At 42.3% G+C, this 17,125-nt stretch overlaps 1 protein-coding gene across 3 annotated transcripts in view; it reads right to left on the bottom strand.

The window, feature by feature from the left end:
• Positions 1 to 17,125, bottom strand: part of PDE4C (phosphodiesterase 4C) — a 381,540-nt gene that overhangs the window by 64,508 nt on the left and 299,907 nt on the right. For all 3 annotated transcript variants that reach the window (XM_073544880.1, XM_073544891.1, XM_073544914.1), the window contains exons 2-3: positions 1,312 to 1,503; positions 1,106 to 1,142 (exon numbers count right to left, since the gene is read on the bottom strand). In XM_073544880.1, coding sequence (XP_073400981.1) covers positions 1,106 to 1,142; positions 1,312 to 1,503 — 229 coding nt within the window. The remainder of the gene's footprint in view (positions 1 to 1,105; positions 1,143 to 1,311; positions 1,504 to 17,125) is intronic.

The following is a 17,125-nucleotide window of genomic DNA, read 5'->3' as shown; positions in this document are numbered from 1 at the left end:
TGTTTATACCAAGAATAATGATTTTTACGCTCATTTAAAATTCGGGGCATTGGTGCCTGGAGGCAGACCCAGACATTCTGCTGCACGGTGTCCTAAAACCACAGTTACAGTTTTCCATAGTACTTTCCATCCATCCACTATCCCCAGCAATGGCAAACATTTGTCTTCACCGAATACACATTTTACCCATGCATGGCGAATTTTGAGAATAAATGCTCAATATAACCCTTTTATTGTATACAGAATATTTTAAAGTAGAAGGAATAGATTAAAAAAAATAACAAATTCCCATTAAAAAGACTTTTTAACCCCATATTTCATTTTCAAAAGGACTAATAGGAAAATCAACACCCCATAAATTTTTACTCAATTATTTCCAATATTGGAAATACCCTATTTGTGGTTGTACACTAATGTTTGGGCGTACATCACGTCTCAGAAGGGATTTATGTCCCCGATACTCCCCTGGCTGCAAAACGGAAGTTGAGGCCATTTAATAAAATACCTCATCATGTATGCGCCCTGATGCATTGACAAGCATAGCAGCGTATTCTACTCGGTTATCCTTTTCACTCCCATAGACAATAATTGGGTTATGCGTGGTCAGCCACACTTTGCTTCCTGTCCACGGTCTGAAAGTCTCTCTTTGTGATTAGAGATAAGTGAATTTGCTCGGATTTGGTTCCGAATACGATCGGATTTGAATATTGTTTTTGCAATATTTGTCGAACACAGCCGAACATCATTAGAGTCAATGCGAGTAGAAATTGCCGAATATGTTCTGAACTGATCATAAGACATGCATTTGGCACAAGTATTGTTCAAATATGGCTCGAATATGTCAAAATCAGATTCAGGGACAAAATCCGAACAAATTGGCTCATCTCTATTTGTGATGATCAATGGGTGTCCAACCCGATCTTCCAATTGTCACTTATTCAGTGGATAGTTGGTAATTATTATGAATTGGGATACCCCTTTAATACTTGAGAAGAACATTCAGTGGTAGGAATGGATCATTGCCCCTACAATAGTTTTCTGACAAATAAAGGCCATAGAATATGTCCGATAATGTGCTATGCATGGCTAGAAATATAATACTCACCTGTGCGAAAGGTGTCACGATCATGTCTTCTCCATGCCTAATGAACAACAAATAACAATGAGATCATTGTCCTGGCATCATTTTTCCTATAAACCTTAGATGTCATACACTTTTTCACCGTAAATGTATTTTACTCTGAAAAGTCTCCTGCGTTTTCTGAAGCGGCTAAGTAAGGCCGAGAAAGCTTGTCTTCCACTGATACTCACAAGTCGCTGGCAATAGATGAATTCCTTGACATGGCTTTTGGAGAAAGGTCATAGTCACTGTCAGAACGGTAAAGAAAAGACTCTCTCCTCTGGCTGTGGGGAAAGTTGCCCTGCAGAACCAAACCTGAGCCAGGACTGGCTTGGGAGTCCAAGGGGCTTCTGCCCGCTGACAAGCCATTTTCAACATCAAAGCTGAAAAAGAGGTAAAGGAAAAAAAGCAATAATTAGTCATATTGCGAAAATAATCTTTATATTTTCATGTTTTGCTGGGAAGAATGATCTTTTGACTGCTAGACTATTTGTATGCAGTAGCATTATTTTTCATTTCTTATATGTATAAATGTATTTATGTCTTTTCAATACCTTCACTAAACAAGGTGCTTTTATTAGGCCAAGGGAGCCATATTGGTCGTGGCTTTTCAATTAGTTTTTAGAAATTGATGACAAACTGAGAAACCACGTCTGGAGATATGGGATGTTGTTAGGACAATTCGAAAAATTAAAATGACAATGGATTTTAGGGTACAAATCAATATTTTAGTGTGCACAACTACTTTTGTACTTGAAACTTAGAGATACTAGATTTGTTAAAGGGAATCCGTCAGCAGGTTTGGCAGTGGAATCTGAGAGCAGTATGATGTAGGGGCAGAGAGCTTGATTCCAGTGATGTATACCTTATTGAACTGCATGATGTAGATTTGATAGAATCCCTGTTTTCACTGTATGTGAGGCAGAGGTCAGATTGGTGAGCTGCGTATAACCCCTTCCACACCCCTGTGCCAATGTACACTGTACATTGTCAAAAAGATGCCACTCAGTATTGGGGGTTGGGTTACACAGATTAGCCTGACTGCCTGGCACGGGACACCTAGTCTTCTAGTGATAATCTCCTGCTGATAAAACACTTTATTGAAACTACAGCAACTGTTGAGCCAGTGCTAAGGTGTCGGGGCCTTAAATCTTCCAAAATGTGCATGCTATCATTAGATGATTGACTTAAATTACAATTTCGCTGATAAACTGGTTGTAAAATGGAAGAAATTATATTATTTTGAACTACAAACAAATCACTTGAAAGTTTTGAATACAAAGTGACTCAATTTATGTCTATCATACGCTGCTACCCTGTTAAAAAACAAAGTAGTAGCCAGAGCCGAATGACCAAAATGTTTACATTCTGAGGCATACCGGATTCATATACCGTGGAGGTGTCCAAAGATGTTTCAGCAGTTGGAGGATATTATACGTTATATAAATACATATAGTAAACCATGCATGCAAGTCCGGAAAAGAAGGAAGAGTAGGCCTGTCCTTACTGCTGTGTTTTGTGTTAGGAATAAGCTCGGACTGGCCCACAGGAGAACAGGAGAATCCTCCGGTGGGCCCCTATGCAAGAGTAAACTATTTACCCCAAACATGAGTAGTTGACCAATACATTGATTCACTATGTACAGATAAAAGCAGTATCTCATCATTCATTCAAACAGAAGTAAATTGGTGAAAGAGGGTAATATAATATTTGCATTAAGCTGAACCGTGGGACCCCCAAGTCAATGTTACTGGTGGTCCCTTGCTACCCCAGTCTGACACTGGATTTAAGCTGTCCAAAATCTCCAGTAGTAAGCCTTATTAGCTGTTACTTCCACTACACTTCCAGTTGTTAAAAATAAAGTAAAAGAAAGTACTAACTCCTATGAATAATCTGATTTAGGGACAAACACCTTTATGCAAAATGTTCTCATTCCTGTATGTGTTGAAATGAGCGAAGAAAGAACACGCTGAATCAGACCACCAGAGCAATCAAAGCAGTCCAGAATATTTTAGGACATGTTCATGCTGATCCTGTGGAACGTGGTGACCTACCTTCTCAAGTGATTAGTAAGGATAGGATAACATGGGCTGTGTCTTCATGTGAACATCTCTGCTGGGAATTGGGATGTCCTATAGGATTGACCAATAAATCTGCAGACGTCATTATAGCATATGCTGCCTTTCTTGCTTTCCTCTGCAGCACAAGGATTTTAGGCCACAATAGAAGGGGCAGATAATGCCTCTGTTTATTTGATGAGACAAATATTTTTAAAAGGAGAGATTTTCATTTTCAAAACATCTTCGATAGCTTATATAAAACATTACAGATCACGCAGTGAGTAATATACAAGTCCAACATCTTGGCCACCACGCCATACTCCAAAAACACCGAGCTAACGTCTGTAAGCCAGATTTAAAGACTCAAACTAGAATTATAATGTTGAAAAGTCACTTATCTTTCCCTTCCCTACCCTTGAAAAAACACGCAAAACCCTGCATTATTAACTCATGCAATCATGTAATGGTCCACATACATTGTTAAGATAGCCACTGACTGGGAACTATGCTTTTTTCTCGGCAGCACGAGTCGTGTTTACTCAGGGTGCGCTGCCGAGAACGATGATCTTTTGTGAAGCACCAAAGATCATTTCACCTGACGAACACGTCTTCTGCTCGTTCGTAGAGTGAGTGGCAGACTGTTTAGGCTGCACGACTGTCTGTCGTAAAACCAGCGTTTCTAGAAGCAAGTAAATGATGGCAACCACAAAAACACAGAAAAACACCAGTATGTCAAAAAGTAAAACAACTTTAGCTATAACATAAGATTTACTGGTGTATGACTAATTGATTAAAATTCTCTATTGAGTATATCTGTCATATGAAGACTAATGATCTGAAAGACGATCTGGAATAAAGGAGCATCAAGATGTTAAAGCAAGAAAGTACAAGGTCAAAAGACTGTATTTATATCTGATGAGACACAAACAGATGAGATACATCGGTATTTATAGCACATAATGACTATACAAGACAAGATGCACTGCAATGCACACACTTGGTATAAATAAGGTTCCCTTAGACCCTTGCCATTACCATATTACCAACATTCACTCACAGGATGAAGATAAGACTTAATTTTCTTTAGCTAACACATAGTTGCCAAATCTCACAGGCAGGGAGCCCTTTTAACTGTATCTGTACCCCCAGGACACGGATACTGTTGGAGGCTATGGTGGACTATGGGACTGCTATATTTTTGGAATCTCCCTGAAGGCACTTCTTAAAAGTTGTCAAGAATGCACACCCTATTATATGTGGGACAACAGATTTTCTCAATTTATTAAAATGTTGATATCACGGGATAACAATGTTTGTGCCTCGGTAGATGTTAGGATTCATATACATCAGGACCGTATGCACGGAGCCTGGACAGAGGCTTATGGAGTACCTGTACTGCATCATATAATGGAGGACTATTTCCCTAGGAGGAACAATGCACATGTTTTATATGCTGAATTCATGCATAATCCAACAGAACCAGCTGTGAGGTGGGCACCCACTCAGGGAAGGGACTACCACCGCACTCATAGCAGCTGCTAAGGGGCTCAACCTGGTACCCTAGGCAAGTACCACAGAAACTGTTTTGTCAGGGTACAAAATCAAACAATTACTATGGTGGAGCATTATGTGTGACCAATAAGGGGCAGTATTCCTATGTTTGAAGCACTATTAATATATGGGGAGGCTCTTAGGGTGGCCTATTTTTGTGTAGGGCACTAATGGAGGACTGATCATCTCTCAGCCTTCCAGTGTATCACTGTGTTACCAAGTAATATAGTTGATATACAACAGGGGTAGAAGGAGCAGGCCCACGGATTTGTATTTTTCACATTGCAGATCTAATTCCACCCAGAGAGGGGAGGATGTCAGACGTCTGGTGTAAATGAGAGTCATAACCTGGGTTAGTCCGGGATCACACATGCGAGAAACACAGCCGAGTCTCGGAGCGTGCGGCCGCATAGCAATACACGGAGCCGCACACTCCACTCATGGATCAGCTGTGTTTCTCGCATGTGTGATCCCGGCCTTAGTGGCCTACTCAGATGTGTACCCCCAACTGCTTTCCAGTGTTGAATCCCTAGCTAAGCCTGTTAATAAAACCGCTATATAAAACTGAAGTCCTATAGAAGTAGAGTATAGAAGTGTAATGTGTGTCTTGTTGCAGTTCTATACAGCTCTACACCAGATTAAATTACCATGCACTGATTGATAGCAATATTACAGTGACCCTCTAAAACCTTCCATTGGTTGTTTTATGTGTTATATTTCAATATGTACTGTATGTCCACTTTTGGCCCCTTCTTGACACACGATAAAAGTACTTATTGCAATGCATGTCCGAGATCATGGTGATCGCAAGGGGTCAGGAGCAATCACCCTAGGAGGTTGACTATGTCCGACGCGTGGACTTCCGCTGTTAAGGAAGGATTGAAGATAGATCTGAATCGGCCATTAATCCCCCTGAATGTCAAAGTCATTGCAGACCATTTACGTGGTTACAAAGGTAGGGGGCTAACATCCATTACCTCCCAATTACACGGGTGCAGGGTTCAAGAGGCTGCTGTGGCAGCAATGGGAATCTATTACACAAGCAATTGCATTTTAAAATTCCTCACTGGTGCCAAAAAAAGTAAGAATAAGCAAATATAAAAAGCAAAATGCAAAATTTAGAATCATATTACCATAGTAATATCAACCTGAAGAATACATTTTAAAGAATCCCTCTCATCAAAATTTTTATCCTTTTACTATGTTGCAATCACATTATATGGAACTGTGTACCAGTTGCTGGATCCTGGTTCTCCGTCTGCAGTTCGCAGGAAACCCACTGGTGAAGCCCGTGGTTTGGATTCGTGCCTTGATGGCTCAGGGAAGTAGTCTGATTCCGGTCTGCAGGCTCCTTCTCCCTCTTTGGCCGATCTAAGGTTCTCCGGTTCTTCTGTTCCTCCCGTCGTACCCTCGGAAGCCTTGCTTAAATCCACCATTGTCTCTGCCTGCTGGTCCTTCACCGATTCACTTCCCACGAATGGTGTCACTTCTTCTGGCTCCTGGTGCTTGCCATGGTTCTGCTTCTTCCTGGGTGGGGCTACTCCTGTCTTACGATGCCCGTTCTCGGCTGTCTCGGCCCATTCTCTCTTGACTGGCTGATACGGGTGTGGTTTCTTTTTCTTTCGTCATACCCATTGGGAGTGGGTACTGCTCACCATCAGCCGGCTTCTCCGAACTAGCCTCTTCGTAGGCTGGACGGATTTTCATGTGGTTTATCTTCGGGTGCGCCCACGATCGGCAGCTCCATCTAGTTATTTTGCGCCACTCATCGCCATCTTGTCGTCGGCGTTCAATGACACCTTTATTCTAGCTTTCCCCGCATCTGTCAAGTTTTTTGATGCAAGCATTGATCCTGCCGACTACACCAAATGTAATGTGCTGCGGAGCGTTAGTCGCGACCGAGCTGCACTCTGGCATTTTACAGACAAGGGGTGTCCCAGTTCCAGTGTGTTGTAGGATGTGGGGTGCATTACACTCACTTGTAGGCTGAAAGCCTCTGCTGCCTCCAGGCTCCGTCCTCAGGAGCCACCACACACAATGCATAGGGCACCAAGTTCTTTGTAACAGTCAAACTTTTACTAAACAGTCCAAGTTCAACAGGTGGATACAGGTCGGATAGGGCACAACAATTCAGACTTCCTTCCTCGTTAGTACAACTCCTCTTCTTTTCTGCCACACCTTCATTCTAGACTACTCTCAAGCACACTGACACCGTCAGCCTCAGGAATTTGATGTCCACTCCGTCAGTGTACCCAGGACCGGCCACTTGCCCCCCATGTAATTCCTTGTCCACCAACCTCATGATGTCGGAAAACCAGGCCCGCTCCATGGTACCTGGCCCGAGCACCATAATACAGAACATTAAATTACGCACATATTACTTTTACACTTAAAACCGCACAGCGGTATACACATAGTGCGCCTGTTGCCTTCAGGGGCAGGAACAGAGTAAGACCGTCCACATCCCTACACTTGCGCAGATCCTTGTGGAACAATCCTCTCCTTGTTCTGTATGCTGTAACAGGGATAAAGAAGAAAACAATGATCAGCGAGTGCCACCGTGTGTATCTTGCTGCACTGGATTGTGTGTATATACTTGATGAGGTTTAGCATCACCACAGATCAGTATAAAGAAACTTTCACGTGCTATAAGCTCTTGCCCGCTCTCAGGCACTTACGGTTGTCCATTGTTTCTCACTGTCTACTGAAATGTTCTTCGAGTGCTCGGTAATCAAATCGAGCAGGTCGGATGATAGGACGTGGTGGACTTGAGCATAAAGGAAATGAATGTGAGCATTTTTCCACAGGATAGACGGTCTCTGTCACTCTATCCCCCCGGTACTTGCAGGGGAATACCCCACTTCATTGTGGTGCGCAGTTCAGATGAGCTTCTTACGGGGACCCAAGCACTCGAGCACCATGCGATACTCCGCACTGCCCATGTTTGATCAAGTATTGATCAGTGGCGATCACGCTCACCCATGTCTAATGTCTACAATTACAATTCTATCATAATAGCAAAGGAATTACTACAACTAAACACTTGACTAGTAGCAAACAGTTGCTCACGGAAAAAGAAACCGCCTATTGGAACACATTATCCGAGTGCATACGTGGATGCTTTGAGATCTTACACCCAGAAATTAAGTGGCCATAAGCAATCCATACTAAGAAGCATGTTCTCTGCGAAAAACATTGCTTATTCATAATACGGCAAGCAATGGAAACCATGCATTTCACCAGCATGAAGTCAAACTCTGCTAAAGTGGCATGCTAAAAAAAACATTCATGTAGAGTCCCTGCGTCACCACCCTTCATAGGAGAAGGAACATGGCTGTAATTGATGGAAAGTACATGGTTAATGTCTACCTTTCCTGTGACCTGTCATTGCTGTCAATGATCACATGATTTTTCACATGAATTTCTGTAAATTTTGTGCTTCTGCTCTGTGTCAGATTTACACATCTGCTTTGCATTTCAGCTCTCTGTGCTGTTCATACAAGACAAGGATTTTTGTAATTTTCCAGAACATTTCCGGGCCTCAACACGACACATCGGAAACAAGGCAAGGCAGCTTGTCATGGGATAGATTCCACTATGTCCTACTGGAATATTGGCCCATGCGGACAGGATTTGATGGGACTCCTGACAGGTCCTGTACAGCCCGGTCTTCCACATTCCAGAGATGCTTTCTAGCATTAATGGGGTTACTCATGACATACATTTATGGCATATTCACCGGATCCCCAGCAAGTGCATATGGCGGTATGTAGAACTCCCATAGCAGTGAATGGAGAGAGACAAGTACGCACAGCCACCTCTCCAATCAGCCAGGGCACCTGTCAGAATGTGAGGTCAGGGACCCCTGTTGTGTCAATAGGTTTGGATCCCAGCTGTAGGGCTGTGGATCCTGTGGCTGGGCCATGAAACAACCCATTTCTAGGGTTTTTACAGTGCAATTATTTCCTATTCTCAGGAAAAGTCATCACTATCAGGTTGGTGGGTGTCCAATAATCAGCATCTCCACAGATCATCCGGTACTAGCTCCATCAGCACCTGAATGTGAATTGTGGCCGCTGATCTGCAGTAGAATGATTGCATGAGAATATTACATCTGAGTTTTTTTTGACTGTTAAAGGGGTATTCCCATTAACAAGATCCTATCCCAATATATAGCAAGTGCAACAATAATGATATTAGCAAATACCTCCAATTAGAAATGTAGTATAGTTCTTCTGATAAGCTATGTCGCTTACCACATGTGCAGAGCATTGCAGTAGGTATTCATGGTTATGACCACTCATATAGTTAGTTAGTTAGCTGTTAGTGGTAGTAACCATGGATACCTAAGCTACTGCAATGCCCTGAACATAGCGAATCAGAAGAACTATACTACATTTCTAATTGGAGGTATTTGGTAATATTAATATTATTGCACCTACTACATATTGGGATAGGATCTTGGAGACCTGTGTATAAAAATACAGCTCGTAATACAATGGATTTTCTTATATATTGTCGTTTTTGCATCTGTAACCATTCTGCTTTTTGTTAATGGGGTTTTCCATTATAGATGTCTGGCCTCTAATGGCCAGCACAGGTGAAAATAATAAAATCAGATCTTACTCCCTCCCCGAGTCCAACACCACCTCTCCTACTCCACGTTAGTTTGTTTACAGGCTGCAGCGGTAATATCACAACTACAGCGTATATCACTGCTGCAGCCAGTCACTGAGCTCAATGACTCTGCTGACGTAGATGTGTAGTAGACATTCTGCAGCTAACGTGAATATGGCCTTAAAGTGCTGAGTCTGTACCGCTCACGGTGTCTGTTATTGTCTGTCACGTCATCAGTGCTGCAGCGCAGTGGCTCTGGCAGAGGTGACTGCAAGAGCCATTGAAGTCAATTATTGGCTGCAGCGCTGTCAACGTGACATCAGCACTGCAGACAATAACTATAAACAGACAGCGATGGAGACTCAGCACCAGAACCAGGGAGGGTAAGTAAAACGCAGTTCTTTTTAATGCATTCTGCAGCCTGTTTAGGAAAAACTATTTAACCCCTTTCCGACATCAGGCGTAATAGGACTCCTGTTTAGTGTGGGCTCTGGCACTTACTGATTTATACAGCTCACATGGGCCCACAACAGCAAAGGGTGGAATTGTGATCCACAAGAGGCTCTTAACTAGTTAAATACCGCTATCAGTTTCTGACAGCGGCATTTAACCCCTTTCTGTCATGTGATGTATTATCCCGTCCATGTGCCCTGGGACTTAATCCCCAGGGACGGGATAGTACGTCTACCGCGATCAGCGGCGCCCACATGGTGAGCGCCGCTGATCGCGGCCGGGTGTCAGCTGATTATCACAGCTGACACCCGGCACAATGTGTCAGGGGCAGTCACAGACCGCCCCCGACACGTTAACCCCTTGCACACCGCGATCAAACACGATCGCGGTGTACCAGGGGTTAAAGGGAAGCATCGGCAGGGAGGGGGCTCCCTCCGTGCTTCCCTGAGCCCCCCACAGCAGCGCAATGTGCAGCGCTGCTGCGGGGGGCTCTTTTCCTGCAGGCCCCCGAATCCAAGATCGCGACGGGGACCTTCGGGGGCCTGCAGGGAGCTGGCTTCCTCACTGCCTGCAAAGCGCAGGCAAGGAGGAAACCTGCACACTACCTGTGACAGATTGCTGATCTGTCACAGTGATCTGTGATGTGACAGATCAGCGATCTGTCACAGGACAGTGATGTCCCACCTGGGACAATGTAATAAAGTTAAAAAAAGTGTAAAAATAATTTTAAAAAAATCGCTAAATAAATTAAAAAAAAAAAAAAATTCCCTAATAAATTCATTTTTTGGAAATAAAAAAACCAAAACAATAAAATACACATATTTGGTATCGCCGCGTCCGTAACGACCCGCCCTATAAAACTGTCCCATTAGTTAACCCCTTAGGCGAACCCCTTAAAAAATAAAAATAAAAAACGAAGCAAAAAATAATGATTTATTATCATACCGCCGTACAAAAAGTGCAGTAACGCGCGATCAAAAAGACGCATATAAATATGCATGGTACCGCTGAAAACGTCATCTTGTCCCACACAAAACGAGCTGCCATACAGCATCATCAGTGAAAAATAAAAAAGTTATAGCTCACAGAATAAAGTGATGCAAAAATAATTATTTTTTTATATAAAATTGTTTTCATTGCATAAAACCGACAAAACATAAAAAAAGACCTAAATGAGGTATCGCTGTAACCGTACTGACCCGAAGAATAAAACCGCTTTATCAATTTTATTGCACGCGGAACGGTGTAAACGCACCCCCCAACAGAAATTCATGAAACGCTGGTTTTTGTTAATTCTGCGTCCCAAAAATCGGAATAAAAAGCGATCAAAAAATGTCACATGCCCGAAAATGGTACCAATAAAAGTGTCAACTCGTCCCGCAAAGAATAAGACCTCACATGACTTGGTGGGTCAAAATAGAGAAAAATTATAGCTCTCAATATGTGGTGATGCAAAAAACTATTTTTACAATAAAAAGCATCTTTTAGTGTGTGACAGCTGCCAAACATAAAAGCCGCCATAAATAGTAAATCAAACCCCCCGTTATCACCCCCTTAGTTAGGGAAAAATAATAAAATTAAAAAATGTATTTATTTCCATTTTCCCATTAGGGTTAGGGCTAGGGTTAGGGCTAGGGTTAGGGCTAGGGCTGAGATTACGGTTAGGGGTGTGTTTGGGTTAGGGTTGGAGTTAGAATTGGGGGGTTTCCACTGTTTGGGCACATCAGGTGCTCTCCAAATGCAACATGGCACCTGATCTCAATTCCAGCCAATTCTGCGTTGAAAAAGTCAAATGGTGGTCCTTCCCTTCCAAGCTCTGCCATGCGCCCAAACAGTGTTTTACCCCCACATATAGGGTATCAGCGTACTCAGGACAAATTGCAAAACAACTTTTGGGGTCCAATTTCTCCTGTTACCCTTAGGAAAATAAAAAATGGGGGGCAAAATTATCATTTTTGTGGAAAAAAATGTTTTTTTTATTTTCACACCCAGGCGGTATAAACTTCTGTGAAGCACTTGGGGGTTCAAAGTGCTCACCACACATCTAGATAAGTTCCGTGGGGGGTCTAGTTTCCAAAATGGGGTCACTTGTGGGGAGTTTTAATAGTTTAGGTACATCAGGGGCTCTCCAAATGCACATAACACCCGCAGACCATTCCATCAAAGTCTGCATTCCAAAACGTCACTACTTCCCTTCCGAGCCCCGACGTGTGCCCATACAGTAGTTTTCTCCCATATTTGGGGTATCAGCGTACTCAGGACAAATTGGACAACAACTTTTGGGGTCCAATTTCTCCTGGTACCCTTGGGAAAATAAAAAAATTGGTGACTAAAAGATTATGTTTGTGAAAAAAATACGATTTTTTTATTTTCACGCCCGTGCGTTATAAACTTCTGTGAAGCACTGGGGGGTTCAAAGTGCACACCACACATCTAGATAAGTTCCTTGGGGGGTCTAGTTTCCAAAATGATGTAATTTGTGGGTGGTTTTCACTGTTTTGGTACATCAGGGGCTTTCCAAACGTGACATGGTGTCCGATCTCAATTCCAGCCAAAAACGTCAAATGGTGCTGCTTTCCTTCCGAGCTCTGCCATGCGCCCAAATAGTGGTTTACCCCCACATGTGGGGTATCAGCGTACTCAGGACAAATTGCACAATAACTTTTGGGGTCCTATTACCCTTGGAAAAATAAGAATTGAGGGTGAAAAGATCATTTTTGTGGAAAAAATATGATTTTTTAATTGTGCGGCTGTACGTTATAAACTTCTGTGAAGCCCTTGTTGTTTCAAAGTTCTCACCACATATCTAGATAAGTTCCTTGGGGGGTCTGGTTTCCAAAATGGGGTCACTTGTGGGGGGTTTCCACTGTTTAGGTACATCAGGGGCTCTCCAAACGTGACATGGCGTCCGATCTGAATTCTAGCAAATTTTGTATTGAAAAAGTCACACAGCGCTCCTTTCCTTCTGAGCTCTGCCATGCGCCGAAACAGTGGTTCCCTGCCACATATCAGGTATCAGCGTACTCAGGACAAACTGCACAATAACTTTTGCAGTCCAACTTCTCCTGTTACCCTTGGTAAAATAAAGAAAATTGAACCTGAAGTATTTTTTTTTGTGAAAAAAGTTAAAGGTTCATTTTTTTTTAAATATTCAAAAAATTCCTGTGAAGCACCTGAAGGGTTAATAAACTTCTTGAATGTGATTTTGAGCAGTTTTTAGAATGGTGTCACTTTTGGGCATTTTCTATCATATAGACCCCTCAAAGTGGCTTCAAATGTGATGTGGTCCATAAAAATAAAATGGTGTTGCAAAAATGAGAAATCGCTGGTCAACTTTTAACCCTTATAACTTCCTAAGAAAAAAAAATTTGGGTTCCAAAATTGTGCTCATGTAAAGTAAACATGTGGGAAATCTTACTTATAAAGTTTTTTGTGTGCTGTATCTCTGTGATTTAAGGGCATAAAAATTCAAAGTTGGAAAATTGCAAAATTTTCGCCAAATTTCCGTCTTTTTCACAAATAAACGCAAGTTATATGAATGAAGTTTTACCTCTAGCATGAAGTACAATATGTCACGAGAAAACAATGTCAGAATCACCGGGATCCATGGAAGCGTTCCAGAGTTATTACTTCATAAAGGGACAGTGGTCAGAATTGTAAAAATTGGCCCGGTCACGAAGGGGTTAACATGCAAACTACCCTTGGGGGTTAAGGGGTAACTTGTGCTTACTGGAAACGTGTTGCTAATCCAGCCCATTGGTCACCCAGTCACATGATCGTGGGTCACCAATGGGTTGGCATGACAAACAGAGGTCTAAAGCAGACCTCTATGGTTGTTATTGCCAGATTACTATGAGCGCCGCCCGGCGGTCAGCGCTCATGGCAAGTGAGCATTTCTGCTACATACAGGCGATCTGATCATCGCCTGTATGCAGCAGAGCCGATCAGGTTATGTCAGCTTCTAGTCTCCAATGGAGACTATTGAAGTATGGAAAAAGTGAAAAAAAAAAAATGTTTTTAAAAAAGTTCCAAGCACCCCCCTTTCACCCCATTCAAAATAAAACAATAAAAAAAGCTACACACATTTTGTATCCCCGCGTTCAGAATTGCACGATCTATCATTATAAAAAAATGCAATAACGGGCGATCAAAAGATCGTGTCTACACCAAAATGGTATCATTAAAAACGTCAGCTTGGTGCACAAAAAATAAGCCCTCACCCAACTCGAGATCACAAAAAATGGAGACGCTACCGGTCTCGGAAAATGGCGCCATTTTTTTTTTTTTTTTAACCAAATTTTGGATTTTTTTTCACCACTTAAATAAAAAAGAACCTGGACATGTTTGGTGTCTGTGAACATGTAATGACCTGGAGAATCATAATGCCAGGTCAGTTTTGGCATTTATTGAACATGGTAAATAAAAAAAACAAGTGTGGGATTGCACTTTTTTGTAATTTCACCGCACTTGGAATTTTTTCCCATCTTGAAGTACACGATATGTTAAAACCAATGGTGTCATTCAAAATTACAACTTGTCCTGCAAAAAAAACAGCCCTCACACGGCCATATTGACGGAAAAATAAAACTGTTATGGCTCTAGGAAGAAGGGTAGGGAAAAACGAAAAAGTAAAAACTGAAATACCTCTGGAGGTTAAGGAGTTAATGTTCAGCAGAAAAAATGGTAACCCAGTAATGCTTTTTGGAGTGCTCACCAGTGTCTATCGCTGGTCACATTGGCTGTTCTAACCAGCAGGAGACGCTGGAGTGATACATGATCAGATACCATTGAACAGGCCTAGCCTCATTATTTCACACAGCGGTCTTCTTAGTGAAATAACGTTTAATGAAATACAATCTCTGATTTTTAGAGTGCCAAAAAAGTCAGTGTGTTAGTAATTGCATCTGGGAAAGTGAATATCATGCTCCTAGGAGAAAAGCACTTACCAGAGCAGCCACAATGGAGTTTGCGTGCAGCCCTGAAACACAGTTTATTTCTGAAATTAAACACATTCCCCTCTAAGGTAAATCAGCCCGGAAACATTTTCCATTAGGCCGGCATTATTGACACTGATCTGTACAGTGCTTAGCGCAACTTGTCAAAACAAAATATATTCCACAAACGTGGTCTGTACACTAGTAATGACAGTTATGGAACAGCAGAGGGCGCCGTTGGCATACTTACATTACTGCTATAGCTAACTAGTAAAAAAAAAGGCATTTAGCAGGTTTGGGAAATTTTTCTAAATTCTTAGCTTAGCCTCGTGATATTGCTAAAAAAAAAACTGTACAAAATGCTGTGAAAAATCTAGGAAGCCTACATTCTGCATAGAATTATTATCAGCGATATACAGAGATGTGGCTTGCTAATGCCAACACAATTGTGCACCACCTTGGTGCCATCAGCCCCTGGTGCGTTGTTAGTGATGCAACTTGCATCTCTAACATTGTTTTCTCCCAGAAAAGCTCCCAGTATTTAGTCTCAGTCATAGGGGTGGCACTTTTTACCAGTTCAATCTCGGTCGTGTTCAAAATTATTCACGCCCACCGCATTGTGATTGGCCACGGAAATCCCGAGCTTGTGCACCGCTCATCAGCTCCCCAGGCATGTGCACTGAATCTGGGTGTACGTCCTCAGTGTATTTTCACATTCTGAACACGGGACACAGCGTATATTTTTTTTCTCGATTCAGGGGGCACAGTGTATGTTTTTTTTGTCAATGGTAAAAAATAATTCATGTACTGGTCTCAGTCTCCTGACTCGAACGCAACAGCCTCACACACATCAAATCACGGAGCTATCAGAAGACCCATTCGGCTTGGCCGTGCTTTGCAGTCTGAGTACAGACACACAGATGCGTGAGTCCGGCTTTAAAGGCATTTTCACCAATTTACCAGATAGGAAGTAAGGGTGGAGGCACAAGGTGTGTGCATAAGCGTAAGAGAAAAATGGCACAGGAAGTGATTACTGGGCTCAGGAGGAAGAGGTGGAGGATAAGGAACTAAATGCTTGTGGTAGGAGTAGGGGCACTGAATAGCTGCAGTCAGGAGGTGGTAGGAAGGGGATAAGACTGTGCACACAAAAGCCCTGTATAGTTAGGGTAGCGAAGGTAGGGGTTAATGATGTATGGATCCAGTGTCGGACTGACGTGCGAAGGGCCCACCAGTAACCAACTCCACGGCTCCACTTTTCAACTGCATGCAAATGTGACGTTATCCTCAATCACAAATTTAGATAATGAACTGGATAGATTGTGAAATGAATAAGATGCCGCCTTTGTCTGTACAGAGTGGTTCAAACATATTGTGACAAGTTCTGCTCACATATGAGGGTGGTGGTCCACTCTTGCACATGGGCCCACCGGAGGATTCTCCTGTACTCCTGTGGGCCAGTCCAAGCCTCTATGGAGCCACTGTAGACAATTCTGTGACTACATGTGTATGAATGATGACACAGACTGCTGCTTACCATTAGTCTCCCTCCCTGTGGACCACCAGGATCCTTCCTTCCCATATTTCCAGCTTGCTTGAAATGAGAAAGGCCCCTCTAAAGTATACTGTCTGTGATGTGTAATATATGGCCCGAGTTGTCCACGCATCACGATAGCCTCCAGCAATGATGGCATGTTGGTATAAAAATCCTCACCATCAGTGTAAACCGAGGATGTGCGGCCGATAACATGCACTGTGCATGGGGGCAGGATGATAGGATTAGTGATCGTGCGGTCACCATCATTGTCGATCTGCTCTCATTACTCATCTGCGAATGGCCATAAGAAACTTTGCCATGAATCTAGAACTGCTCCCATGTCCCAAGAGACAGCATAAGAAACAGCAGCCAAGGCATTGGGAACCACCCCTGCTTCATTTCCACTTTAATTATCTGAAACATCCTAATTATTTTTGGATACAGAGTGGAGGCTAAAACAGGAGCAGTGTGGGAGTCATTTCAGCCTATGTACAAGGCAAGGAATATGCTTACTGTAAATTTAGACATAATGATGATACAAATACAGATAACCAGATGGCGGGTCAGGATAAATCATAAAATATTCTCATTTCAGGAGCACAGCCATGCTGTTGATTTCAGCAAATTTGTAGTCAATCTCCAATACCGATATATTAAACTACCAGACATATGTTAGGCCAGGTATAACTGTTATAGGCAGTCTGGAAAATGCAGAAAAGGGTTAGTGTTCTCTATAGAAATCATATGATTTCTTACATTTTAGAAGAATAGCTTTAAATATAAAGATAGAATTTTTGGGGTTTTCATAGAAAAGGTAATAAATAAAGATTATTACCTATTAGTTTTAGTATTATTA

This window comes from Dendrobates tinctorius, unplaced genomic scaffold (assembly GCF_039654945.1).
Source record: "Dendrobates tinctorius isolate UK_male_01 unplaced genomic scaffold, ASM3965494v1 ptg000011l, whole genome shotgun sequence".
NCBI classification, from domain to species: Eukaryota; Metazoa; Chordata; class Amphibia; order Anura; family Dendrobatidae; genus Dendrobates; species Dendrobates tinctorius.
This window is presented reverse-complemented; position numbering and strand designations above follow the sequence as displayed.